The sequence below is a fragment of the Nycticebus coucang genome, chromosome 20, assembly GCF_027406575.1.
Source record: "Nycticebus coucang isolate mNycCou1 chromosome 20, mNycCou1.pri, whole genome shotgun sequence".
In the NCBI taxonomy this organism is placed as follows: Eukaryota; Metazoa; Chordata; class Mammalia; order Primates; family Lorisidae; genus Nycticebus; species Nycticebus coucang.
Window position 1 is genome coordinate 38,130,090 of NC_069799.1, and position 26,591 is coordinate 38,156,680.

At 50.4% G+C, this 26,591-nt stretch overlaps 1 protein-coding gene and 1 pseudogene across 4 annotated transcripts in view; one reads left to right on the plus strand and one right to left on the minus strand.

The window, feature by feature from the left end:
- Window positions 1–881: 881 nt before the first annotated feature.
- The window catches only part of WNT9A (Wnt family member 9A), a 32,385-nt gene continuing 6,675 nt past the window's right edge, over window positions 882–26,591 (plus strand). The window contains exon 1 of one of the 3 annotated variants that reach the window (XM_053572963.1): window positions 882–1,062. In XM_053572963.1, coding sequence (XP_053428938.1) covers window positions 968–1,062 — 95 coding nt within the window. In that variant the 5' untranslated portion in view covers window positions 882–967. Of the gene's footprint in view, window positions 1,063–2,930; window positions 2,978–26,591 lie in introns of those variants that run through there. The other 2 variants (XM_053572964.1, XM_053572965.1) reach the window with 2 other exon arrangements.
- Window positions 22,665–24,396, minus strand: LOC128573077 (protein arginine N-methyltransferase 5-like; annotated as a pseudogene). Its single transcript, XR_008376307.1, has one exon. The product of XR_008376307.1 is annotated as a protein arginine N-methyltransferase 5-like (transcript).

Below are 26,591 nucleotides of genomic sequence, written 5' to 3' on the forward strand. Positions count from 1 at the left end.
TCTCTGGTCTTCCATCCTGCATCTTCCTCCCATATGTATCCCTGAGGTCCTGTCCTCCATACCTAAGAAGGATATGGACAGCAGGGGATTCCCCCGGGTGTGGCAGTGACTTCAGCCACTAGCTCCCCTCCCTCGATTTAAGAACCGAGATACCACCGTGGCCCCCAAAGGTTGAGAGCCTCACCCTGCACCCCTGCGGGTCAGGTCGCCTCATGCCCAGGCCCAAAGCAGCCAAAGCGCCCACTAAGGAGGTGAGCCTCTTCAGCTCCGCTCACTGAAGGGGTCAGAATGCTAAAAGGGACCCGGGCATCACCTGCCGGCTCATGTCCCCTCCTCAGCTGACCGTGCCCCAGAAAGGGCCAGACAGCCGGGTCCCCTACTGCACCATCCCTGCGCGTCCCGGCTTGAAGTCCTGCCGGCTGTAAACCGGGCGACCGGCGCCTCGCCCGCGTCCCCAGAGCCATCCCAAGTTTCCCTTCTAGCTCCCCAACGCTACTGACACTCCCCAACGTCCCCAGCCCCGCCCGGGCCGACGGCCTGCCGAGCGTCCTCTTTTCCCCGGTCCCCGAACGCCCTCCTGCCCCGGCCGTTCGGTCCTCTCCACCTCTGCCCGAGCTCTGGCTGCCCCCAGCACGCCCTCCCCTCCCTTCCTATCCGGTGGGTCAGGCGCACCCGAACCCGAGCCCCGCCCCGGGAGCCGCGGCCCGGGCCCAGAGTGGCGGGGCGGTAGCGCGGGCGGGGCGGCGCGCGAGGCTCGGGTTTCGGCCCGCCCCCGGCGCCGGCGTGCGCCCCGCTCCCCTCCCTTTTCTCGCCCCCCTTCCCGTCCCGGGAGCGGGGCGGGGCCGGGCCCAGCTGGCCGGCGCCCCGCCCCCGCGGCCGCAGCTCCGGGCGCTATAAGAGGGCGGTGACCGCGGCGCGCCCTGCGCGGAGCCGGGAGCGCGATGGTTAGCCGCCGCGGAGCGGCAAGATGCTGGATGGGCTCCTGCTGGCGCGCTGGCTGGCCGCGGCCTTCGGGCTGACGCTGCTGCTCGCCACGCTGCGCCCTTCAGCCGCCTACTTCGGGTAGGTGCCCCCGGTGGCCCACGCGCACGGGACGGGCGAGGGTGGCGGGGCCCGAGCTGGGGTGCCAGGAGTCCCCGCGGGCGGTGCGGGCCAGGTACTCCGGCTGAGTTGCCTAGAGCTGTTTGTTGGCGGCGCGCGCACGTCGTTTGGTCCTCGAATCGGTGTCCGCTACGGGGCAGCGCGGGTAGAGAGGCGGGCGGACCCGACGGGCTTGAGCCGGGCCGCGGTCTTGCATGACCCTGGAGTCGTCGTCGTCGTCGTCGTCGTCGTGGTCGGGCGAGCTCTGCTGCCAACGTGCTTAGGGTACCAGGATCTGGACCCGGCCCCTTGGGCTGCAGGGTTCTTGCCAAAAGGCTGGAGCCTCCCCAGACCCTGCCCGCCCACCCCCCCTTGCAGCTTTCCCCCTTTCTCTTCTCGAGAAGTTAATTTAACAATAACAAAAAAATACGTACAAAATCCAGATGTTCCTTGCACTGAGCCCCAAAGGGAGAAAAAGAAAAAAAAAAAAAACACCCTTCAAGCTGAAGGAATTTATTTTTCTTGCTCTTTGCTTCTGACGCTTGCCTAGGACTCGGCCGCGGCCCCGGCTCGCGGGAGCGCGTCTGTGGGATCTGGTTGGGTGCGCAGGGCCTGCCCGGAGCGTCCCACGGGGTAGCCGCCGTAATTCGCGGGTCTCCCCAGCAGCGATTTGCAGTGGTGTCGGTGTGTCTGTGACCGTCTTTCCTTCCTTCCCTCCGTACCCCCACCTCCTCCTTTCCCAGGTACTAGAGGTCCAGCCGACCTTTAGAGGAACCCTCGCTGCACTTTGGGCATGCTGAGGTCTAGGGTGGCACCACGCGAGGCAGCGCCCCAAGTCTTGCCGCCCCCCTTGCCTCCCGCCGCGGGCGCCGCCCTTGGGAGCCCCGTTGGCCCCCGGGTCCCGGCCCCAGTCCTGGGCGCCCTGGGCCGCTCCCTGGGCCGCCGCCCTCCTCCGGTCACCTGTTCCTTCGCCCCTGGCCCGGGCGCCGGCGCGCAGCGGCCTGGCCGGCAGAGGGCCCCGTTGGTCCAGGAATCTGGCACCCACTAGGGCGGGGAGAGGCCGGCTGGGCCGAGGAGCCCTGCAGGTGTATCCTGTTCTCAAAGAAAATAAAATATTTTCATGGGAAACTTTCCTTTTGTGTTTTTCTTTCTCCCCCTTTCTTCTCTCTCTGTTCCTTTCTCCAGGGTCATCTTCCAGGGTCAGCTCCGTGTCTCCATTTCCCGGGCCCCCACCCGCAGCCTTCTCCTGGCTCCAGCTGCGGGTACAGCCCTGGGCCCAGGCTGGCACATCCCTGCACGCCATCTGTGCAGCCCATAGCCTCACCCCCGCCAGGGCAGGAGGGAGGGCCAGAGGATGGCCGTCTGGCCACAGGTCCACGGTGAGTCACAGTGGCCTTGTCAGCCAGCTGTGCCTTCCCTCTCTTCAGGCCCAGCAGAGGCTCGGCTCCCCAGGCTTGGGACACACCCTGGGCTTGTCTATGCTGTAGTGGCTTTGCCCTGCCTGGATCTCTCTGCTGCTGATCCAATATATGAGAGGTGGACTTGGGGTTAGACTCATAGCCTTCTCTTTTTGTCACCTGTCTCTGAGCTTTGCACATCGGGGGGAGTCAGCTTTGCTGTTTTAGTGGAGGTAGGGCACATGCACTTTGTGTGGGTTTCAGCTCCTTGGCAGGGGATTAATCTTGGCTGGAGCACAGAATAAGGGCTTCAACACCACTGCTATGGCCTGCTGTTGGACACCAAGGGACCCAGGGGCTACAAGGAGCCTTGTGAGTCCTGACTGTAGGTGCAGTTCTTCTTGCAGCTGCCCTGCAGAAAGTCCAGAGGGCAGGTGTGCTTTCCTGGGGGACAGCCGGCTATACTGGGAACAGATAGACCTCTGTTTGATGGACCAAGGGTGAGTGCCTCCCCAAACCAGGGAAGCTTCCTGGGTGGGGGTAGACCAGGTGCCATTTGGATGGCTGGACTGCAGGAAGCCTTGGACCCCACCTTGTGGAGGTTCCTGAGCTGGGGCTGGAGATGACAGTGGGGATGAGATGAGCTCTCAGCTAGGCTGTGTCTGGGCTTGTGGGGGGCCTCTGGAGGGGGTGCCGTGTGTCCCTGCCCAGCCCCTGTCCAGAAAGCAGGGAGAAGCTGCTGGGCTCCAGGGCAGTGCTCTACCCTTCCCCCTCTCGAAAGCTCTGCCTGGCACGGAGGCTCCCAGGCAGGAACGAGGCTCCAGTTACAGCCCAGGAACCTGGGGCGGAGAGGCTGGCCCGGGGGAGGGTCACGTGGGCTGACGGTCGCCCTCCCTGCCCCCTCCCCGAGCTGCAACCCAACCCTGCCCGACTGGGGCTGCCCTCTTGGCGGCCTCTGGCCACTGGGCTGGACCCCTCCCATCTTCCCCTTGGCTGGCCCCGCATCCTGGCCAGATTAGCAGGTGGCCTTTCCATCTGGTTCTCCCAGGGCCCCACACCCTTCTTGACAGAGGGGTGAGTGGGAAGGGTCATGTATTGGGGTTGGGGTACAAACTCAGACTCTGTCCCTGGAGGTTGCAAAGGGAGGGTGGGCCTGGATGGGTTTAGGGCTTTGAGTTTATTCCTCATCCAGGGAGTGCTCCCTGGCACCAGGCCCTCTCTGTGTGGTGTTCTCAGGTGAAATGATGATAAAAACATCAGAGATTATTCCCCCCACTGAGCCATTCTGGCATTTAGAAGGGGAGCCCTATACCCTGAATGTGGACTCTGGGGTCAAGTCTGAGGACCCTCCTGGCCCAGTGGGACTAGGGGTCCCTGCTCCTTACTCCCAGGCTGCCCAGTTGCCCAGAACCTTGCAGCCCTTAGGGATCCTGTGCAGCAAGGGAGGCCCTTGGGGAAGTTGTTTTCTACTTTGAGGGCCCCAAGAGTGCTTCTTGCTGGTGGCCCCTTGTATCAGACAGCTTTAGGGAGCAGGATGGTGGGAAACAAGACCAACCCTGGCACCCAAGGGAACACTCTCACCACCCAGACCAGGTGTCCCCAGCCGAGGCCCCCAAACCAGATGTTAGTGCCGGAAGGGTGCTTGGAACCAGCATGAAAACCCAGGCTGCAGGAAGGGGACCCCTCTGAATTGGGAGCCTGGTGGATATTAGGGCCAGCCGTGGCTCCCTTTTTGTTATTAGATATAATTCACATCCTGTAAAATCCACCCTTCTGGAGCGTACAGCTCGGTGGTTTTTAGTGTATTCACGAGGCTGTGCAGCCTTTTCCGCTATCTCATTCCAGAACATTTTCCTCACCCCAGAAACCTCATACCCATTAAGCAGTCACTCCCCATGCCCCCCTTCCCCAGCCCCTGGCAACCACTAATCTGCTTTCTGTCTCCATGGATTTGCCTATTCTGGACATTTCATAGAAATGGAATCATACAGTATGTGGCCTTTTGTGTCTGGCTTCTTTCACTCAGCATAATGTTTTTGAGGTTCATCCATGTCATAGCATGAATCAGTGTTTCATTCCTTCTCATGACTGAATTACATTCGGCTGGATGGATATACGATGTTTCTTTTTTTTTTTTTAACTTGTTCATTGGTTGATGGATGTTTGGGTGGTTTCCACCTTTTGGCTATTATGAATAATGTTGCCATGAACAAGGGTGTATCCATCTTTAATTTTTTTCTTTTTTTTTTTTTGGTGGGTATGTGTGTTTTCAATTCTTTGGGATCTATACCTAGAAACAGAATCACTATGTCATAGGGGGACTCTGCATTTAAGTTTTTGAGGAACTGCCAAACTGTTTTCTGAAGTTACTGCACTATTTTACATTTCCACCAGCAAGGCATGAGGGTTCCTATTTCTCCACTTCCTCGCCAAAACTCATTTTCCATTTTGTTTTTTTGATTCTGGCCATTGTAGTGGGTGCAAAGGGTGTGGTTTTGTGGTTTTCATGTGCACTTATCTGAGGGCTAGTGATATTGAGTATCTTTTCACATGCTCTTTGGCTACGTGTATAACTTCTTTGGAGTCAGTTCCTTTGCCTGTTTTTCATATGGTTGTGTGTCTTTGTTGTTGGTTGTAAGCACTCTTTACATATTCTAGATCTCTCCTTGGACTGAGGAGAACCCCGTCTCTCAACCTGTGAACTGGTGGGCACCCTGGCATATACCTTCCTTGAACTGGGCTCCCCAGCCTGACACAGTGTACCAAGCCTGGGACTTGGCCAAGGGAAGCATGTGGCCCTGTGCCCAGGCTTGCTGACTGCTTGGATGAGGTATGCCCCACTGGTCCCTAGAGGAGTCAGAGAAAAAGGAGTAATTATACAGAATCACCAGGCTATGTGGAGGGTTGGAGAGGCGGGGCAAGAGAGAATAGGAGGTGTCTGGGGCTTCGGAGGGGCTGGCAGGAAGGGGCATATCCAGAGTGATCCCTTGGTGTGGTCTGGGGTGGGTGCCCTGGGCTGTGAGCAGGCTGAAGGTTTGGAGCAGCCAGGAAACTTGGGCTTGGGTTTGGGCAGGTTCCCCTGGAGACCTCTTCTCCTGCCTTAGGACACCCCAGGAAGCCCCTGGGGCGTAGTGTTTGGAAGACAGTTCACAGCATTAGGAGGGTGTGGGGAGAGAAAGGCCAGGGAGAGAAGGGCCCGGGTAGTGGTGGACTGGTTCTAGGAGATCATGGGGACCTCTCAGCATGGAAAGGAGAGGGTAGAGAGGTGGCCCAGGCTTCCTGCCTGGAAAGGAGGGGGTGTTTCCCTGGAAACCCGTGTGGCCAGCAGAGGGACCCAGGTGCCCAGCTTCCCTGCCCATGGAAGGCAGGCGGGAAGGGCCCTGGCCATAGGGTCCGCAGTTCCCCCCAAGGACACCAGAAGCTGTGTCCGGCCACCATGTGGTGGGATTTGAGGTGAGCAGGAAGCAGCCACCACCTGGCTCCCTCAGCTGTGTGAGCAGATGTCTTGCCCACAGCCGGCGGCTGTCTGGACAGGGAGACAGCTGGCCTAATCTTGCCCCCAGCCCTGCCACATGCCCGCCTTGCCTCCCGCTGCTGTGGTTCGGGTGCCCATTCTGGGCCAGCAGAACCAGACCCTCTGCTGGCTCCCAGGGTGGCCTGGGGCTGGGCTGTGCAAAGAGAAGTATGTGGGTAACTCTCCCCCTAGGAAGGAATGCACCAGCACAGATTCCTCCCAGGAGGCCTGGACCCCAGGGAGGGGGCTGAGGTGATAAGGGCCTGGGCTGCCTGGCTCCTCTGTGCTGGCTGCAGGAAAACGACACCTGTTGACAGGCCTCCGAACTTGGCCCTCTTAATCCGAGCCTGCCAGGCACCCGACGCCCTTTGTGCATTGTGCCGGGCAGGCGGCAGGAGCAGCCCTGCCATGCCCACTGGCCAGGGCTAGAAGGAGACGCAGTTGTCAGGGGAGTGGGGAGGCTCTTGGCACAAGCTTTCATGTAGCTGTTGACTAAGCCAGGCCCCAGAACCTGGAACACAGGCACCTCAGGGGTGCTCCCAGGCCCCAGGCTTTGTGGCTAGAACTCAACCCCTGATGGGACCAGGAGCCAGGGGTACCATTTCTCCTATTTACCAGGGTCCACCTGGGTTGTTACTTCTTCTTGAAAGCCCTATGATCACCCAGATCTGCCATTCTGTGCCTAATAGCTCAACTCTGGGGCAGCCCCGGAGGTTGTCCCTATGGGGTCTCCTCTGAGCTGTACGCAGTATATCCCTTGCCCAAAGCCTCCCTCAAGCCTGAGTCCTGCTGGGGATCCTTCTGCTCCATCTCAGGGGGATCCCTCTGTCCTGCCATTGGAGTGTGTCCCTCTGCCTGCTATGGGGGTCCACAGTGCTCATTCACCTGACAGCCCAGCCCCTGCCCTACAAACCCTTGACTTAGGCCAGGCTGTGTCCACACCTATGGCCGGATGTGGCTCAGTAAAGGCTTGGCTGCCAAGCTACCTCATTTTCCGGTGTGGACAGTGGACCAGGTGTCTGATGGCCATGCTGGAACAGCCATTCAGATCCATTCATTTTCCTTCAGGGGTTAATATGCAAGCACATCTGTTGGCTGGGCTGGATAGCAGGTGGCTAGGGATGATAGTCTCGCCGTGTACACCAACCTGGGTGGCACTAGGCCACCCCTGCTTCCATGACCTGAGGGCCCCAGCCGTCCCTGGAGTCCAGCCCACCACCCTGCTGGCCCCTCCCGACGTGGTCCCAGCTGGCCAGGCGCCGCTGCCCACAGGAGGAAACCTGGCCGCCCAGCTGGCAACCACGGTACCTCGGGCCCAGCAGCCGGACGAGGCGATGGAAAAAGGCAAGCCGCAAGCTGCGTTTGTTTTTCTTAGCGATACCTGAGGTCGATGCAGCCAGGGGAAGTGGGCTGGAGGTCTGGCCTGGGGGGAGATGCTACTGGAGCCTCTCAGAGCTGGGGGACAGCAAGGCCAACATCCCTCCCAGATAGATGAAGACAGAAGCCTCGGCCCTGAGGTCACCAAAGTGTGTGAAGGGGAGCTGAGCAGTCCCTGGGGTTCCCCATCTGTGCCACCTTGGGGAGAGCAAACTTCAGGGAGGAAGACACCCATGAGATGATGCTGGTGGTTGCCAGAGTGTCCCCTGGCCTCTCTGCCTGTCTTACCAGCTGGGTAGCTGCACAGGTCTGTAGCCATCCATGAGGGCTGTGGTCACTGGGCATAGAGGTGACCTGGCCACGCAGGCTCCTTCTAGAATCTTCCACTCCCTATCTTACCCTAGGCACCCTGTGTGCAGCCTCAATTGACATCTTAGGGCCCATTGTGACATTACTCCTGCTCTGAGTTTCAGTGTTCACCTCTGGAAAAGAGGCAATCATTTGGGCGGCCCTCAGGTTCTGGGGGGAGCTGGGTTGGCCTCTATGGTCTAGTCTTGGGGGTTCCCTGGGTGCTGCAGATTTAGTCGGGCAGGCTTTGCTCCAGGGGCTGCTTTGGGACACAGGAGCTCAGAGATGGTGGGTGGGGATTTCTCTGAGGTTTAAGGATACTAGGCCTGGCAGGCAGCACCTGGAGTCTTAGGGTGGTGGAGTTTGTTGGATGCACTGGTTCTTTGTCCCCCAGGAACCTGGCTTCCTCCTGGGGCAGTGTGGTGAGAGCCCCCCTCTTCCACATATGTGATGTCATGGGGCACATCTGGGCTCCAGGCAACACTGCAGCCCTGAGGGACTTGGCAGATGTGGTCGGTTGGAGACTGTACACGAGCTGGGCTGAGTTGTAGACCAAGGGGAGGATGGAGGGTTAAGCCCAGCACCAGTTTCCCAGCGTTGGAATTTGTTTTGATTTTGTTTCACACAGAAATTCAACACTGTCTGGTGGAGCTGAGGTTTCGCCGGCAGGGCGCTGTGGCTCCTGTAACTGCAGCCTCTTCTACCCCTGCCCCAGCCCTGGGGAGAGCTGGGTTCCCAGGAAGGGTGGCCAGAGCTACTGGTGGTTGGAGACCCGTCCTCTTGTGGAGAGGTCTGCCTGTATCTCTCAGGCTTCTACCTGAGGATTAGGATTGCCTAGCTGCCCTTGGGGGCCATGGTGTGTGATTGGCTGGGTCCTGAGAGGAGACAGCCTGGTCTTTGAGCAGCTGGAGCATGACAGCCTCAGGCCTGGCCCAAGGAGTGGGGAGCTGTCCCTGAAATGACTCCCTCTGTGTTTAGCCCAGCCAGGCTCCCTGTAGGCCTGGGTATGGTCTCTACTGAGCTTACAGAGGGGCTGGTGAGTTTCTGGGGCCCAGGGAGGAGGCCCAGTCACCCCAGGGCCAGTACCATCTGGGGAACTGTTCTCTGTGCCATGCAGTGTGGCAGCCCCAACCACATGTCAATGTCAGGCCTGCCATGACTTCTGCATGGCTATGACTGGGGCTGCTGGGGGTGCCAAGGGGTGTTGGCATCCTGTGCAGAAGCTGTGAGCTGGTGCAGGCTGTGGACCATGATGGGGCTACCAGTGGGTTACAGAATGCTTATTGTTTGAGGAGCTGAGCTGGGTTCTCCCTATCCCACCCACAGGCTGCACAGCCTGGCCACGTCAGTTAAGCCACTGAGTCTCAGTTCCCTGCCTTGGTGCTAAGAACATCCCCACCAGGATTTTCAGGATAGTATGAAGATACAAGAACATTGGTGAATGTAGGTGCTCCATCTCTACAGGGCCCAGGAGACTCATAGTCTTCTTGCTTGAAAAAAATAAGCTAAAGTTTTGTTTCTGTGTGTGCAAGTGTATGTATGCATGTGTGTACAAGATCTAACAATTAAGTTCATGAATTCATCCTAGAAAATGTGTGACATACCTCATTGCTGAATATCTCTATGGTCACTTTTGAAGTACCCCCCTTAGGAAGGTATGGACTGATGCCAGTGCCTAGTCTACACTCCAAAGCAATTTTGGAACTCTTTTTCCGGATTGGCCATAAAAGCTGTCATTGTACAGCACACAAAAACACTCAACAACAATAATGAATGCCACTCAGCAAGACACCAGCATGCATTGACATGAATACAACTGTGAGACACTGGTATACCAAGGTTATGAAACCTTATTGAGTTGTTTGTACAGTGCTGCCAATGTAAGTTCAGGTGGCAGTTCTTCAGCTTAATTTTCACACCTTGCATGACAATGACGCTGATGGTTATTCCAGAAAAAGAATTCCAAAATTGCTTTGAATGGTGGACTAGGCACTGACATCAGTGCATAGCTTCCCAAGGGGAGTATTTTGAAGGTGACCGTGGTGTTATTCAGCAACAAGGTATGTTGTACGTTTTTCTAGGATACATTTGTGAACTTAACTTTCAGACCTCATATGTGTATGTTTATATGAGTATAGCTGGGTGCATGTTTGTATGTATGAATATATGTATGCTTGTATATTTAGTTTCGTATGGGTTTGTTTGGTGTGGGGGTGTAGGGGTTGGGGTTTTTTTTGTTGTTGTTGTTGCCTTCTTTTTTTGAGACAGAGTCTCACTCTGTTGCCCTGGGTAGAGTACCATGGCATCATAGGTCACAGCAATCTCAAACTCTTGGACTCAAGTAATCCTCCTGCCTCAGCCTCCTGAATAGTTGGGACTATAGGTTCCAGCCACATACCTAGCTAGTTTTTCTATTTTTAGTAGAGATGGGGGTCTTTCTCTTGTTCAGGCTGGTCTTGAACTTCTGACCTCAAGCAGTCCACCCGCCTTGGCCTCCCAAAATGCTAGGATTACAGGCATGAGCCAGCCAATTTTATGAGTTTGTATGGATCTGTGAATATGCACATGAGTGTATATATATGTACATCAATGCGTACGCATGTATGTGTGCATGCATTTATCCACGTGTCTCCATGCATGAGTCTGTGTGGATGTGTCTGTGTATGTGTGCATGTGTGTCTGTGTGTTTATATATGTATTTAGCTTTACAAAATGCCAAGGAACTAATGAAATTAATGGATGACAAGTGCCTGTAGAAATAATAAGGATATAAAAAAAAAGTTGAATTTGGTTTGCATGGTCTCATAGGATGAGGGGACATAGCAAAGATCAGGCTTGCTGTAGGCAGGAATACTCAGAGGAGACCCTCCGTACAGCCATTGGGGACCCCGAGAGGATAACCTTGTGCAGGTGATGGCCCAAGTCCTGGATGTGTTCCAGGTCCTTGGCCTCCTTCTTGGTCTGGAGTGGGCTGGGTCTGGGACAGGAAGGAGCCCTAGGATCCCAGCAGGTGTGCACATGAGAGATCCTTTTTGAAATGTCTTAGCTTCTTGGGATTGCCATAACAAGTTAACAGAAACAAGGAGGCTTAAAACAGCAGGCCAATTAAGGCCACCTAGGTCTGGAGGCCAGAAGTCTGAAATCTGGAGGCTGTGTTCCCTTTGGAGGCTCTAGGAGAAGATCCTTCCTGTCTGTCCTGATGATGGCTAGAAACCTTGGCTTGTGGCTGCATCACTTCAAACCCTGCCTCTGTCTTCCTTGGCCTTCTCTTCTGTCTCTCTGTGTCTTCTCTTATTTCATGTAAGGACACCCTTCACTGGCTTTAGGGCTCACTCTCTCCAAGATGACCTTGTCTTGAGATTTTTACCTTAATTATATCTGCAAAGACCCTTGTTCCAAATAAGTCCCCTTTCTGAGATTCCATATCTTGTGGGGACAACATTCAACCCACTATGGTATCTTTAGCCTCTGCTTCAAATGATTCCTGCCAATAGTTTTCCAAATGCAGTGACGAGCACGGGGTTGGAGATAACTAGGAATGTGAGGAAATGCAGCTGAGGACCCCCAGAAATAGCAGCCAGGGCTCAGTAAGTGGGGTGTCCTGTGCTCAATGCAACAGTTCTCACTGTGCTCACAGAAGGAAGATAAGCTTGGAATATCTGCAAGGAATGAGAAACCACAAAAACTGACCCAGCAAGTTTGGAAAAACCAAACAGAATGGTGGGGGGGCGGGCGGGGGGGTGGGGAGAAATGTAAGTCATAGACTGATTTAAAAGGCAGATTAGAAACAGCTGAAGGGAATTAGCAAACTGGAAGATAGGTCAGGAGAAATTATCCTGAGCAGAGAGGCAGACAGATGGAAAACAGAGAGAGGTCAGGACACCTCAACATCATGGGGAGATGGTCCCAGAGGCGGGGGAGAGAAAGTAGGAATGAGATGTGATGTGAGTAGGGGAGCCTTTTCTGAAGCTGAATAAAGCAGTCAGGAAGATTCAGGAAGCCCAGTGTGTTCCCAGGCAGAACATCAAAATAAACATGTACTAGAACATGGCATGTTAGAACCACAGCACATGAGTTGTACAAGTAGAGAAAACAGAACACAGATGATGCCCAAGAGAGCCATAGGCTTAATGCCGACCTCAGCAGGCTGATAGTCTGTCTACACCCCAAATGTGGAAGGAATGAGTGCAAAGAGGATAGTCTCCACTAAAGTGCTCTGACTGGTAAACAGCACTGGGACCCCATGATGGAACTAAAATCTACAGTAATATATAACTTGGAGCAGGGGCATCCCTGGGATTATATTCTCAGGCCTTTGTATCACCCAGATTTGGAAGATGTTGATTGATGTCAGACTCAGGTACAGACTCCTAATGTAGAATTGATGGTCAATGACAACAGATGAGCAGAGGGAGAATGTGGAAAAACAAACCAATAAAAAGCCCCAAAAGAGGTTAAAAAAAAAAAAAGAAGAAGGGGAGGGTTGAGCACAGTGCTGTAATCCCAGCACTGTGAGAGGCCAAGGTGGGAGGACAGCTTGAGCTCAGGAGTTCAAAACCAGCCTAAGCAAGGATGAGACCCCATCTTTACTAAAAATAGAAAAATTAGCTGGGTGATGTGGTAGGTATTGGTAGTCCCAGCTACTTGGGAGGCTGAGGCAGGAGGATTGCTTAAGCCCAGGAGTTTGAGGTAGCTGTGAGCTAGGCTGAGGCCATCGCACTCTAGCCTGGGGCAAGTTTGTCTCAAAAACAAAAAAAAAGGGCAGCACCTGTGGCTCAAGGAGTAGGGCGCGGGTCCCATATGCTGGAGGTGGCAGGTTCAAACCCAGCCCCAGCCAAAAACCACACACACAAAAAAAAAAAGGGTGGGGGGGGAAGAAAAATAGCAACCAGGATAAGCATGATTGACAGAAAGTATGAAATGAGAGAGTATACCAATACTCTAGACCCTGGAAAATGGGCAGCTCTGGATATGAGGCTGAGTTGAGGAGGATATTGGTTAGGTGTTTAGTCTCATTAAGCCTCCTCGTGAGAGACACATCACACATAAGGACATAAGATGTAAAATAGAAGAGTGTGGGACTGGAACTCACCAACTCAGAGAGCTTAGGGAATAGAAGGAATCTGAACAGAAGAAAGAGAAGAGGGTCACATGGTGACATGGGCTCTTGTATGGTGATCTTAGGCTGTTGTGGCTGTGACTCAGGCTGTATATGGTGAACTGGGGCTGTGACTCAGGCTCTATACAGTGATCTCAGGTTGTGACTCAGGCTGTGTATGGCACCTGTATATGGTGAACTGGGGCTGTGACTCAGGCTCTATAAAGTGACCTCAGGTTGTGACTCAGGCTCTGTATGGCACCTGTGGCTGTGACTCAGACTCTGTGTGGTGAATGGGGCTGCAACTCAGGCTCTGTATGGCACCTGTATATTGTGAACTGGGGCTGTGACTCAGGCTCTATACAATGACCTCAGGTTGTGACTCAGGCTCTGTATGGCACCCTGAGGCTGTGACTCAGACTCTGTGTGGTGAATGGGGCTACAACCCAGGCTCCTTATGGTGACCTGAGGCTGTGACTCAGACTGTGTGTGGTGAATGGGAGCTGCAACTTAGGTTCTGTATAGTAAATGGGGCTGTGACTCAGGCTATGTATGGTGACTTGATGGCATGACGAAGGCTGTATATGGTGAACTAGAACTGTGATTCAGGCTCTACACAGTGACCTAGGGCTATGACTTATTAGGCTCTGTATGGTGACCTGAGGCTGTTGGGGCTGTGATTCAAGCTCTACATAGTGGCCTACGGCTGTGACTGAGGCTGTGGTTTAGTAGCAATAGAAATGATGACAGTGATAGCCCTTAAGTGTTATTTTAGAAGAGGAGAGAAACTAGAAAGCATTGAGCAAACTACTCTTCAAAAGCAAGAGAAAGAACTGCAAGCCAGGGAGGAGGGAGGGGGGTGAGGGAGTCACGGTGTATGGCGCACCTCCTGGAGGCAGGACGCAATTATAAGAGGGACTTTACCTAACAAACACAATCAGTGTAACCTAACTCTATGACTCTCAATGAATCCCAAACAATAAAAATGAGTAAATTTTAAAAAAAGAACTGCAAGCCAAGCTCAAAGGAAATAGGAAGATGATAGAAATAGTGCAAACGTTAATTAAATAGAAGTAAGCTTGCAGTGGAGATGACAGATTGCTTCTTGGGAGAAGTTTTAGGAGATATTGGAGACTGATTCAATGGGGGGAGGCTCCTTGCATTAGTGCCTGTCTGGGGGGCATCCCTACAGGTTTCTCAGACAAAAATAGGAGAAAGTAATGAGTAGTTTCCGGGCAAGGAGTCTGAAAATTTGCATGAAATGGACAAAAGCAGAGATGACATAGCAGAAACAGACTGAAGATATAGAAATATTGGCTGGGCATTTTGGCTCACGCCTGTAATCCTAGCGCTTTGGAGGGCCAAGGCAGGTGGATTGATTGAGCTCAGGCGTACAAGACCAATCTGAGCAAGAGTGAGACTCCATCTCTACTAAAAATAGAAAAATTAGCTGGGCCCCTATAGTGCAACTACTTAGAAGGATGAGGAAGGAATATTGCTTGAATTCAGGAGTTTGAGGTTGCTGTGAGCTAGGCTGAGGCCATGGCATTCTAACCTGGGCAACATAGTGAGACTCTGTCTCAAAAAAAAAAAAAAAAAAAGATACAGAAATATTGACTAACTCTCTAGTAATTACAGAAAAAAAATATATTTTTTGAGATGGGGTCTCACTCTATTGCCCAGGCTTGAAGGCAGCGGCATTCTCATAGTTCACTGTAGCCTCAAACTCCTGGACTCAAGTGATCCTCCTGCCTCAGTCTCCTAAATAGCTGGAACTACAAGTGTACACCACCACACCAATCTAATTTTTCTATTTCTTGAAGAGACAGACGTCTTGCTCTTGCTTAGGCTGATATTGAACTCCTGAGCTGACGGGATCCTCCCACCCCAACCTCCCAGACTGCTAGTATTACGGGTGTGAGCCACCATGCTGGCCTAGTCTGAAAAGTGATGGTGGAGATGGTTGCGTGTATCTGTGAATACACAAAAAATCTTTTAGTAGGTGAATTTGATGGTTTATGAATTCCAGGCATACCTCATTGTATTGTGTTCAGCTTTATCGTGCTTTGTAGATGCTGTACTTTTTACAAATTAAAGGTTTATGGCGACCTCCTGTCAAGTCTTTTGGCACCATTTTCCCAAGAGCATATGCTCACTGCCTGTGTCTGTGTCACATTTTGGTAATTCTCACAATATTTTAAGCTTTTTTGTTATCATTATATCTGTTGTGGTGATTTAGTGAGCAGAGATCTTTGATGTTACTATTGTAATTGTTTTGGGGTACCAAGAACTATGTTGAAGTAAGACAGTGAACTTTATCAATAAATGTGTGTGTTATGAGTACTCTGCTGACAGGCTGTTCCCCTGGCCTTTCTTCTCAGGGCTCCCTATTCCCTGAGACACAGCAATATTGAAATTGGGCCAATTAGTAACCCCACAATGGCCTCTAAGTGTTCAAGTGAAAAGATGAGTCCCACATCTCTCACTTTAAATCAAAAGCTAGAACTGATTATTAAGCCTAGTGAGAAAGGCATGTTGAAAGCCAAGATAGGCTGATAGCAAGGCCTCTTCTGACAAATAGCTCACCAAGTTGTGAATGCAAAGGAAAAGTTCTTGAAAGATATTAAAAGAGCTACTCCAGTAAACACACAAGTGATAAGAAAGTGAAACAGGCTTATTGCTGACATGGAGAAAGTTTGAGTGGTCTGGGTAGAAGATCAAATCAGCCACAACATTATCTTAAGCCAAAGTCTAATTTAGAGCAAGGTCCCAAACTCTCCTCAATTCTCTGAAGGCTGAGAGAAGGCAAGGAAGCTGCAAGAAAAAAAGTTTGGAGCTAACAGAGGTTGGTCATGACGTTTTAGGAAAGAAATTGTCTCCAAAGCATAAAAGTACAAGGTGAGGCAGCAAATGCTGATGGAGAAGCTGCCACAAGTTATCCAGAAGATCTGGCCGAGATCATTGATGACTGTGTAGTGTAGATTTTCAATGTGCATGAAATAGCCTTCTAGTGGAGGAAGATGCCATCTAAGACTTTCATAGCTAGAGAGAAGTGAATGCCTGGCTTCACAGCTTCAGAGGATAGGCTGACTCTTTTGTTAGGGTTAATATAGCTGGTGACTTTATGTTGAAACCAGTGCTCACTTACCATTCTCAAAGTCCTAGGGCTCTCAAGAATGGTGTTGAATCTATTCTGCCTGTGCTTTGTGACTAAAACAACAATGCCTGGATGACAGCACATCTGTTTATAGCCTGCTTTATGGAATATTAAACTCACTGTGGAGACCTACTGCTCAGAAAAAAAAATTATTTTCAAAGTAATACTGATCATTGATGAGGTACCTGGTCACTCTAGAGCTCTGATGGCGATGTACAAGGTGATGTTTTCATGGCTGCTAACACAACATCTATTCCATAGCTGTGGGTTAAGGAGTAATTTCAACTTTCAAGTCTTCTAATTTAAGAAATATATTTTGCGAGCCTGGCACAATGGCTCATGCTGGTAATCCTAGCACTCTGGGAGGCCAAGGCAGATGGATTACCTGAGCTCAGGAGTTTGAGACCAGCCTGAGCCAGAGTGAGACCCTGTCTTTAAAAATAGCTGGGCGTTGTGCCAGGCAGCTATAGTCCCAGCTACTAGGGAGGCTGAGGGCAGAGAATCTCTTGAGCCCAAGAGTTTGAGGTTGCTGTGAGCTGTGATGCCACAGCACTCTACCAAGGGTGACAAGATGAGACTTTGTCTCAAAAAAAAAAAAAAAAAAGAAAAAGAAATGCATTTTACAAGGCTATATAGCTGCCACAGAGAGTGATTTCTCTGATGAATCTGGGAAAAAATAAATTGAAAATTTTCTGGAAAGGATTGTAGATGCCATTAAGAATGTTCATGATTGACTGGGCACAGTGGCTCATGCCTATAATCCCAGCACTCTGGTGGCGGAGGCAGGTGGATTGCCCGAGCTCACAGGTTGGAGATCAGCCTGAGCAAGAGCAAGACCCTGCCTCTAAAAATAGCCAGGCCTTGTGGCAGATGCCTGTAGTCCTAGCTACTCAGGAGGCTGATGCAAGAGAATACATTGAACACAGGAGTCTGAGGTTGCTGTGAGCTATAATGCCATGGCACTCTACTGGGGCAAGAAAGCGAGACTCTGCCTAAAAAAAAAAAAAAAAGAAGAGGGTTCACACTTTATGGGAAGAGGTCAGAATGTCAACATTAACAGGAGTTTGAAAGTAGTTGATTCCAACCCTCATGGATGACTTTGAGGGCAAGACTTTAGTGTAGGGTGTAACTGCAGATGTGGTGGAAATAGCAAGAGAAATAGAATTAGAAGTGGAGGCTGAAGATGTGACTGAATTGCTGCAATCTTGTGATAAAGCTTGAATGGATGAGGAGATGCTTCTTATGGATGAGCCAAGAAAGTGTTTTCTTGAGGTAGAATCTATCACTGATGAAGATGTCGTGGAAATTGTTGAAATAACCGGAAAAGATTTAGATTATTCCATAAACTTAATTGATAAAGCAGTGGAAGGGTTTGAGGGGATCGACTCTAATTCTGAAAGAAGTCCCACGGTGGGTAAAATGCTATCAAACCGCTACAGGTAAATCTTTCATGAAGGGAAGTGTTAATCAATGTGGCAAATTTCATTGTTGTCTTATTTTAAGAAATCGCCACAGCTACCCTACCCTTTAGTAACTACTATGCTGATCAGTCAGCAATATTAACATTGGGGCAAGACCTTCCACCAGCAAGAAGATTGTGACTCACCAAAGGCTCAGATGATTGTTAGCATCTTTAGCAATAAAGGATTTTCAGTTAAGATTTGTTTATACAGTATATGAAACCAGCACATTGTACCCCTTGATTGCACTAATGTACACAGCTATGATTTAACAATAAAAATAAATTAATTAATAAAAAAATAAAAAAATACAAGAAATACAAAAAATAAAAAAAGATTTGTTTATACATTGTGTTTTTAGACATAATGCTATTGCACACTTAATAGACTACAGTATAATATGACATCCCTTTATGTACACTGGGAAACCAAAAAATTTGTGTGAATCACTTTATTGCAATACTCACTTTATTGTAATGGTCTGGAACTAAACTCACAGTACCTCCAAGGTATGCTGGATATCTCAATAAAACTGTCCAAAAAGAAAAGAAGCAAAACCTGGATCAGAAAGGAAATCCTTCCACCAAGAAAAGCTCAATACTAGATATTTTCATGGCTAGTTCTTCCAAACGTTTAAGACATGATTCTCATCAGACACCAACTCTTCCAGGAAATTTAAACAGAAGAACACTCACAAAGGCACTGAAACTCAACAGGGAAAATGCAAGAGAAGAAAATTACAAACACAGATGCAAAAATCCTAGGCAGGATATTATCAGATTACATTCTGATACATTCAACCCTTGTAGCAAAGGGTAGAAACCCTTCTGACCAAGTTGGGCTTTTTTTCAGGTTGGCTCCAGAAAGGCAAAATTCCACTTAACATCAATTAGCTCTTATAATTCCTCACTTTAGCAAGTCGAAGGGGAAAAAAAAATCTCCAAAGGATGCAAAGACCACATTTGATAACAGTCAACATCTATTTATATTTTTAAAAGGTCTTCACAAACTAAAAGCCAAAGGGACCTTCTTTGATCTGGTACAGGCTGTCTAGGTGTCATGCTTAATGGTGAAGTGTTCCTCTGGAGCATGGCTGCAAAAAATTAAGTCTGTTTCCCTCACAGAGCAAGGTCTGGTTCTGTAGGCCTGTTTTCCAGGTCTTGCTTCTGAGTCTCTGCCATCCTTTAAAATGTATTTAAAATAGAACTCCCATATGGCCCAGCAATTCCACTGGCTAGGTATATATCCAAAGGAAATGAAATCATAGGTCAAAGAGATGTCTGTACTCCCATGTGCATTGCAGTATTATTCACAGTAGTGAAGATGTGGAATCAGTCTAAGTGCCCATCAGTAGAGAAATGGGGGAGGGGATTGAGTATCCCTCACCTGAAATGCTTGGCATCAGAACTATTTTGGATTTGGGATTTGTTTTGCAGATTTTGGAATATTTGCAGATACTTCGCAATTGAACATCCCTAATCCGAATATCTGAAATCTGAAATGTTCCAGTGAGTACTTCCTTTAAGCATCATGTCAGTGCTTAAAACATTTAAGATTTTGTAGTGTTTTGGATTTTGTATTACGAATGCTCAGCCTATATACACAATCAAATACTACTAAGCTATTAAAAAAGAAGGAATCCTGTCATTTTCTTTTTTTTTTTTTTCCTTTTTCTTTTCTTTTTTCTTTTTTTTTGAGACAGAGTCTCAAGCTGTCGCCCTGGGTAGAGTGCTGTGGCATCACAGCTCATGGCAACCTCCAACTCTTGGGCTTGTGCAGTCCTCTTGCCTCAGTTTCCCAAGTAGCTGGGACTACTGGTGCCTGCCACAATGCCTGGCTATTTTTTTGTTGCAATTGTCATTGTTGTTTTAGCTGGCCCCAGCCGGGTTTGAACCCACCAGCCTTGGTGTATGTGGTCCATGCCCTATCCACTGAGCTATGGGTGCCACCAGGAAATCCTGTCATTTTCAACAACATAGATGAACCTGGAGGACATCATGTTAAATGAAATAAGTTAGTCACGGAAAGACAAATATTTCATTATCTCATTCATATGTGGAATCTAAGAGAGTCTAACTCACAGAAGCAGCAACTGGAATAGTGGTTGTTAGAGGCTAGAAATGGGTTGACGGGATTGGGGACATGTTGCTGAAAGAGCACAAAGTTTCAGGTAGATGGGAAGAATGAGATTTTGAGATTTTTGGCTGGGCTCGGTGGCTCACACCTATAATCCTAGCACTCTGGGAGGCCAAGGCTGGAGGATCCCTTGAGCTCAGGAGTTTAAGACCAGCCTGAGCAGGAGCAAGAGCCCATCTCTACTAAAAATAGAAAAAAAAAAAAAATTAGCCAGGCATTGTGGTGGACACAGTTGGTCCCAGCTACTTGGAATGCTGAGCAGGAGGAGCACTTGAACCTAGGAGTTTGAGGTTGCTGTGAGCTTAGGCTGATGCCATGGCACTCAACCCTGGGTGACAGAGTGAGACTCTCTCTCAATTAAAAAAAAAGGAAAAAAGCAAAAGGATTTTGAGATTTTTGCACAAAAGAGTAAGTAGATGAGGTCATGATTATGTTAATGAGCTAGTTTTAGCCATCCATTCTACTGTGTACACATTTGTCAAAACATTCACGCACCTCACCAATACATACAATTATTGTCAATTAAAAACTTAACAAAACAGACTGAACTCATCTCTTTGCAAACTGTATGATGCATACCTGAAGGTATTTAGAGATGAATTATGGCACATAGCAAGGTCATTGAATACTAAGTCAGTGCAGGACTCAATTGTGTTTTTGTATGTTGGCAAAATGGACAGAAAATGAACTTTGTAAAGATGTTTTACATCTGTTTTCCAACCCAGAATCTGGGACTGACTCTACCGAGAGTCCCTTGGGTGAGGAAGATCCTTGGGTGAGGGGAAGTGGGAAGGAATTCCAACGTCCACACTCACTGACCAAGGGGCACAATGTTGCAGACACAGAAGTTCCCTGCTATCTGATCCAGAAAAATCCTCACTGAGTGTGTGAGGTTTGTTGCACCAGTTCTAAAGTGTCATGCACAAACACAGAACCGACATGTCCACAGGAACCTGCAGGAAGGAACTCTTGACAAAGTCCCAGCAAAGCTTCAGGGTGCTGTTGGCCCAGGGAAGAACTTGGAATGAGCCACGAGTGATGCTGTGTTGAGGGCATTGCAGGGCAGCAGGGAGAGTCGTCTCTCTGATGGGTCATGTTGGGATACTTGAGTGCTCCTGTGGGAAGGGTGTTGGACCCCACCTGACATCAATGTGCAAGTCAGCTTCCACTGGACGAAGTGCTGAGAGATGGAGGCACTTTTGGGAGATAGTTTAGGTTCTAGGAATAGAGGTAGATTTCTGAAATGAGACAGAAACGGGAACAGGCAAAAGAGGTCAAATGTGGAAGTTTGATAAAATGAACTTTGGTTCCTTTGGGAGAACTCCCACACTTGCCTGGAGGGAGGTCTGTGCCTACACACTGCACACCCTGCCCCAGCAGCTGCCCTGATCCCAGTGGCAGGTGCGCCACATGGGGTGGGTGAGGTCTGTGCCATGCCATGCCAGGCAGCCAGGGTCACACCAGAGGCAGGGGGCTGGCCCGTGCCATGTGGTGTATGTTGAATGGATGCTGTAGGCTTTGGACAGCCCATAGAGACAACTCACAGCTATGCAGGGAAGAATGAACTCCCCCCTTGTGGGTCTTTTCTATCTGGTGCATCCACAGACACACATAGAGGGTCTTTGCAGAGCTTACCTGCATGCTGCCAGGCTCTGCTTGAGCGCATCCGGGGGCAGTCCAGAATCAACGCACATGGCTGCTGCTTTCTATGGACTGTGCCAAAGGCTGTTGAGTGGATGGATCTGTGTATCCAAGTGCGTGATGAGTGAGGATCGTATAACACATCTGCAGCCTGTGTTTCTAGAAGGAGAATTGATGGGCATCTTAGTCCTTGTGGGCTGCTATCACACAGTACCATAGACTGGGTGGCTTATAAACAACTGATGTTTATTGCTTATAGCTCTGGAGACTGGAAGTCTAAGATCACAGCATAGCAGACTGTGTCCAGTGAGGCCTTGCTTCCTAGTTCACAAATGGTGCTTTCTTGCTGTGTGAGGGAGCTCTCGGGTATCCCTTTTTTATAAGGACACTAATCTTATTCATGATCTTATCACCTCCTCAATGCCCTACCTGCTAATACCATCACCTTGAAGGTTAGGTTTAAACATAGAAGTTTTAGGGGAGGAGGGACAAAAAACCTTCAGGCCATAGCAGTGGGTTAATTCTAAATTTTATGGATACATCATTCCAGAGTTCCAGTCATGGAGGAGCAGATCCTATACAATAATCTTAGCAAACATTTTGGTCTGTGATTAACTGATGAGTGAAACATAATGTATCAATATAGGTTTTTTTTTTTTTAATGGGGTGGGGGGGTCTTGCTATGGCCTCTTATCTCCTGGCCTCAAGTGGTCCTCTCTTCTTGGCCACTCAAAGTGCTGGGATTATAGGTGCAAAACATCACACCCAGGTAATCAATGTAATTTTAATGGGCATTTCTTTGAGGTTGAAGATCATGTCATAGGTTTTTTTTTTTGAGACATAGTGTCACCCTCCAAAGAGTGCTGTGGAGTCACAGCTCACAGCAACCTCAAACTCAGGCTTAAGTGATCCTCTTGCCTCAGCCTCCCAAGCAGCTGGGACTCTAGGCACTCACCACAAACCCTGGCTATTTTTTGGTTATAGTTGTCATTGTTGTTTGGCAGGCCCTGGCTGGGTTCAAACTCTCCAGCTCCGGTGTATGTGTCTGGCGCCCTAGCCGCTGAGCTACAGGCACGGAGCCCATGTCATAGGTTTTATTTATTTATTTATTTTTTAGAGCAGGAAAGGACCATAACTTTATTTGTATTTCTTCTTACACAAACCCATCAAAACAAGAACAGAGAAGGACTGAGGAAAGGCTGAAAATTTGTTCCAACCATATGTTCTCTGGACCATTCCAGGGAGCTCTTCAGACTGAGTGTGTAGCTTCAGATCAAGCACTAATTCCTCTCACCCTAGCCTGAGATCTTCACAGGGTGGTTTGAGCCCTGCAACTAATTCTTATCCCTTGCCCACCTTGATGTAAGGTAGGAAAGCAGATCCAAATGCTCCTATCTGGTGGACCAGATGACTCATAGCACCTTCTGTGCTACTGGAGCAGAACCAGAAGCTGCTTCTAAGGCTCTGGACACTTGCATGCAGAACTAGAGGCCAATGGTATATGAGCGACCTTAATAGGGAAGAGGATGGGAAACCATTGAGAACATCCCAGGAGAGTGAGTCTCTGGACAGATACTCAGAGTTATGTCCTGATAAAGCACAGTCTCAAAGTAGTCTGCAAAGCCATGCAGCACTGTGTTCACCTCCAGGAGGAAACTCCAAGGTACAGTAGCGGTTGTCGTCAATCATAGGATCTCTGTTGGGATGGCTGAAGGTGAAACAAGGCTGGGGTGCAGATAGCTAGTGGAAGTTGTGCAGCCGTACCACATAAGGCATCTCAAACTGGGCCTCAGGGTCATGGTCCTTTTCCCGACAGGCTCAAACCTCATTGTGTAGCTTGGAGGAGGAGATGGGAGCCAGAAAGGGGGTGTATTCCCCAGGAATGCTCATACCGTCATCTTTTAGGAAATGCTGGGCTCCATCCAGGCACTCAGGTGACAGTTCATTGTCAGCAGAAGAACCTAGAAGCTCACTGACAATGATGTCTGCTTTCTCTGGAGTCACCCATTCCCTCATGTCTGATGAGACTGCTGTCACTTGGCTTCCCCATTCTTCATACTGCCAATTCTCTAGCGTCACCACAACATTTGGGTTCTTTTCCACAGCGTACAGCTTTGTCTGCCCGTCAGCCTGCTTGGCTGCCTGCAGGGAAGCATTCACAAGGGGACCCCGACCTGCTCCCAGCACCATTAGTACCTGGACATTGGTGTCCTTTCCCTCTTCTGGTACTCGGTCTAGCAGACATTGATAGATGGACTGCTGATACTGAGAGTATTTGATGGGGTCTTTTTTAAACACTTCCTATGTCTGAGATTCCAGATTGTCCATCAGTGGCTGGAGTGGAGACTGCAGATAGTCTTCATAGCCCTTGGCAAAGAGTTCATAAGCATTGGGTGGAAGACTGTTCTGGCTTAAGTATTCTAAGTACTGGAGGTAGGAGCAGAACTCCTTCTCTGAGTGGTGGCTGGTGCCCGTGATGATAAACTGCACCTCCAACTTGAGGAGCCGGAAGATAAGCCTCTGGTGCATTTTAGACAGAACAGGAAATCCCTTCTTATTGGTCAGAAACTGCTGGTAGGAAGAACGGCTGCTTTGATGGGCTCCCCAAGCCAACGATCAATGACACGATTAGATGGGAGGTCAGCCCCAATTTCAAGAGCCACTGCAATTCTCTTGCTATAGTTGCACAAAGTCGGGAAGTTATGCCACCACATCCATGTCTTCCCCTGTCCCCTGTACTCCTGTGTGTGTAGTTGGTGCATTCTCAATTATATCATCTCTCAGGTCTTCTGGTGCCACCAAGGGTACCTGCATCCAGAACATGGAGGAGTGGTGGCCAGCGTGCATGTGATTGGTCAAAATTCTGACCAGGTTGGTCAGAACCTTATCTTCTTGATTAAGGGGCAGCAGGAAAGCTGGAAGACCCAGATATGCACCAAAATTCAGTTCCTGCAACATGGCCACCTCAGAGTTCCTGCGGATCTTTTCCACTTTTGAATCTGGACGAATCCATGGAGAAAGCTTTCCCACAATTAGCATATTCCAGTCCCTTCCTGACAGCAGTAGGTCTGATTGTGTCTGGGGGCTGGACTGATTCTTAGCAGGTTCCTGAGTGAACCCCCTCTTGAAACGCGGGTGGAAGACAGGCATGCAGAAGAAATCAAACCCCTGTCTCTTGGAGATGACTAGTCTGCCCTTCTCCACCCCAGAGTTTGGACCCCACCTTCTGCTTGTCGAGGTCCGGCCCTCACCCCTGCTTGGCCACAGCCCCTAGAGTGTCAGCTGTTTCAGGAATGCAATTCAGGTCCCTCCCGCCAGACACGCGGCTCCCACTGACACCCCCAACCGACCGCTATCGCCACCATCTTTTCATGTCATAGGTTTTAAAAGTTTGACCTGGGAAAGTTTGTTTGTTTTGTTTTCTACTGATTCCTTTAGTTATTGATTTATAGGAAAAGGTATGTTTCCACTCACACACACAGTTGGCCCCTGCTCTGGATTGTGAATTACAGACACTTCCCTGATATGTCATTTGTTTGTTGGTCCTCTGACTCTGTGCTGCTTTATTTGCTATACAGAAGTCTTTACAATTTGAAATACTCACCTATGACTGCCTTCGGGCCTCAGGCCTCAGCTACTCCAGGAATGAGGACCACTCTCCCTCTACACCCTCTGCCAGTGTAGACGTAACACTCGCCAACCCCACCTGAGTTCAGAACAGAGTCAGCTGTCTATGGCTGTGTTTATGGAGCTACTTCTGGGTCTGGGGTTCTCAGGGGCTCATAGTGGGTGTCCTGCAGCCAGATGGCAGGGCAACCTTGGAGCAAGACCTCACATTGCCCAGGGACACCCAGCCTTACTGCTCTGCCATCTTTGTGATTCTGGGAGCGTCCCAAGAGAGGGTGGGGGATGGAGTTAATCACCATTAAAGCTGCTCTCTTGGCCCCACAGACTCTGGCCTAATTTTGGCTGGTGACAGATTGTGCTGGGCAATTGAGGCTATGGGTGCAGGTGGTGGGACCTCTGCCCTTCTCCCCTGCCCGTTGGCTAGGTCACGTCGGGAGGCCCCTGGCTTCAGGTTCCAATGTGCAGAGATTTGATATAGACTGCCTGATGTCAGCCTTCCCTCCCCCACCTCCTCCCCAAACACCCCACTGTGTTTTGCAACCACCCAAGGTCCTCCATGCCACCCCCTGTAGGGGTTCTCCTGGATGCTAGGACGTGCTGGCCCCGGCATAGAGCTACTCCGTCTTGGAGAATCCAGGCCTATGGGAGGTGCAGGTGGGAGGGAGACTGTAGTTTTTCTGTGGGGACACACATTCTGGGCACAACTGTGACATTCCTATCTGGGGAAGAGGTCTGTGGTCTCTGCCATATCAGCCATATCAGTGGCCTTTGTGTGTGGAGTGTAGCTTTTCCAGGCTCTGGCCCAGCCCCCACCCATCTGGGCTCCACATGGGCCGCTGTCTTGGGACCTCTGGTCTCTGGCCCTCCGACTTGGAGCTGTCTGTACTTAGATGTCCACAGTGCTGGTCTCAATGCTCCTGGGGAGTCCATTCCCTCTGCTGAGCCCCATCTCAGGGTCCTCAAGCCTTTGAGATGAAGTCATAGTTCTTGGTGGGGCTTCAAGGGACTTCTGCCCCACCAGCCCCATCTTACTCCTCAGGGTGACCCTTGGGGCCCTGACATGAACTGTGCTTCCTTACTTTAACCCCCAATCTCTCCCTAACTGCCTCTCAGGACAGTATCCCTGCTGAGAGGAACTGCCTAGCCCACCCATACTCTCCGTGAGCCTCTCTCATGCTTGTGTCATCCTGAAGACTTTTGGGACTGACTGGAAGGGCCTGTGGGTCACCCCATTCCACCCTTAGTAGCCTGGTGCAAGGGTGTGTGTCCCAAATCCTGACCATGGCTTTCCCTGGCAGAGACCCTCATAGTAACCTGTGTGAAGAAGGTGTGTGTGTGGGGGGGGGGGTCTTTCTTGGGGTCTCCATCTATCTCCGTCTGTGTCCTCTGCCTATGGCCCTGCTGGCAGACATCCTGTGGTAGCCTTGGGTCCTTGCCCATGGGAGGTAACAGTAGGGGTTCTTGATTAGCCTACCACACTGGTCCTTTCTGGTCCTTTCACGGTCCATTCAACCGTGCCCCTCCCCACCCCTCTCCTGCACCCTGGGCCCTGCTCCTCCTCCTGTGCCTGCACCCAGTTGTACCCCTTCCCACTCTGTACCTCCTTCCTCCTGCTCTACCCTGCTTGTACCCCAGGTGACGTTGCTGGGCTTCCACTTCCCATGGGTCTGTTCCCCACCTCAGGGAGAAGGAAGAAATGTGGCCCACGGCTTCCTGTCCAAAGGGAGCTGACCCAGAGAGGGAGGAGCTGCTCCTT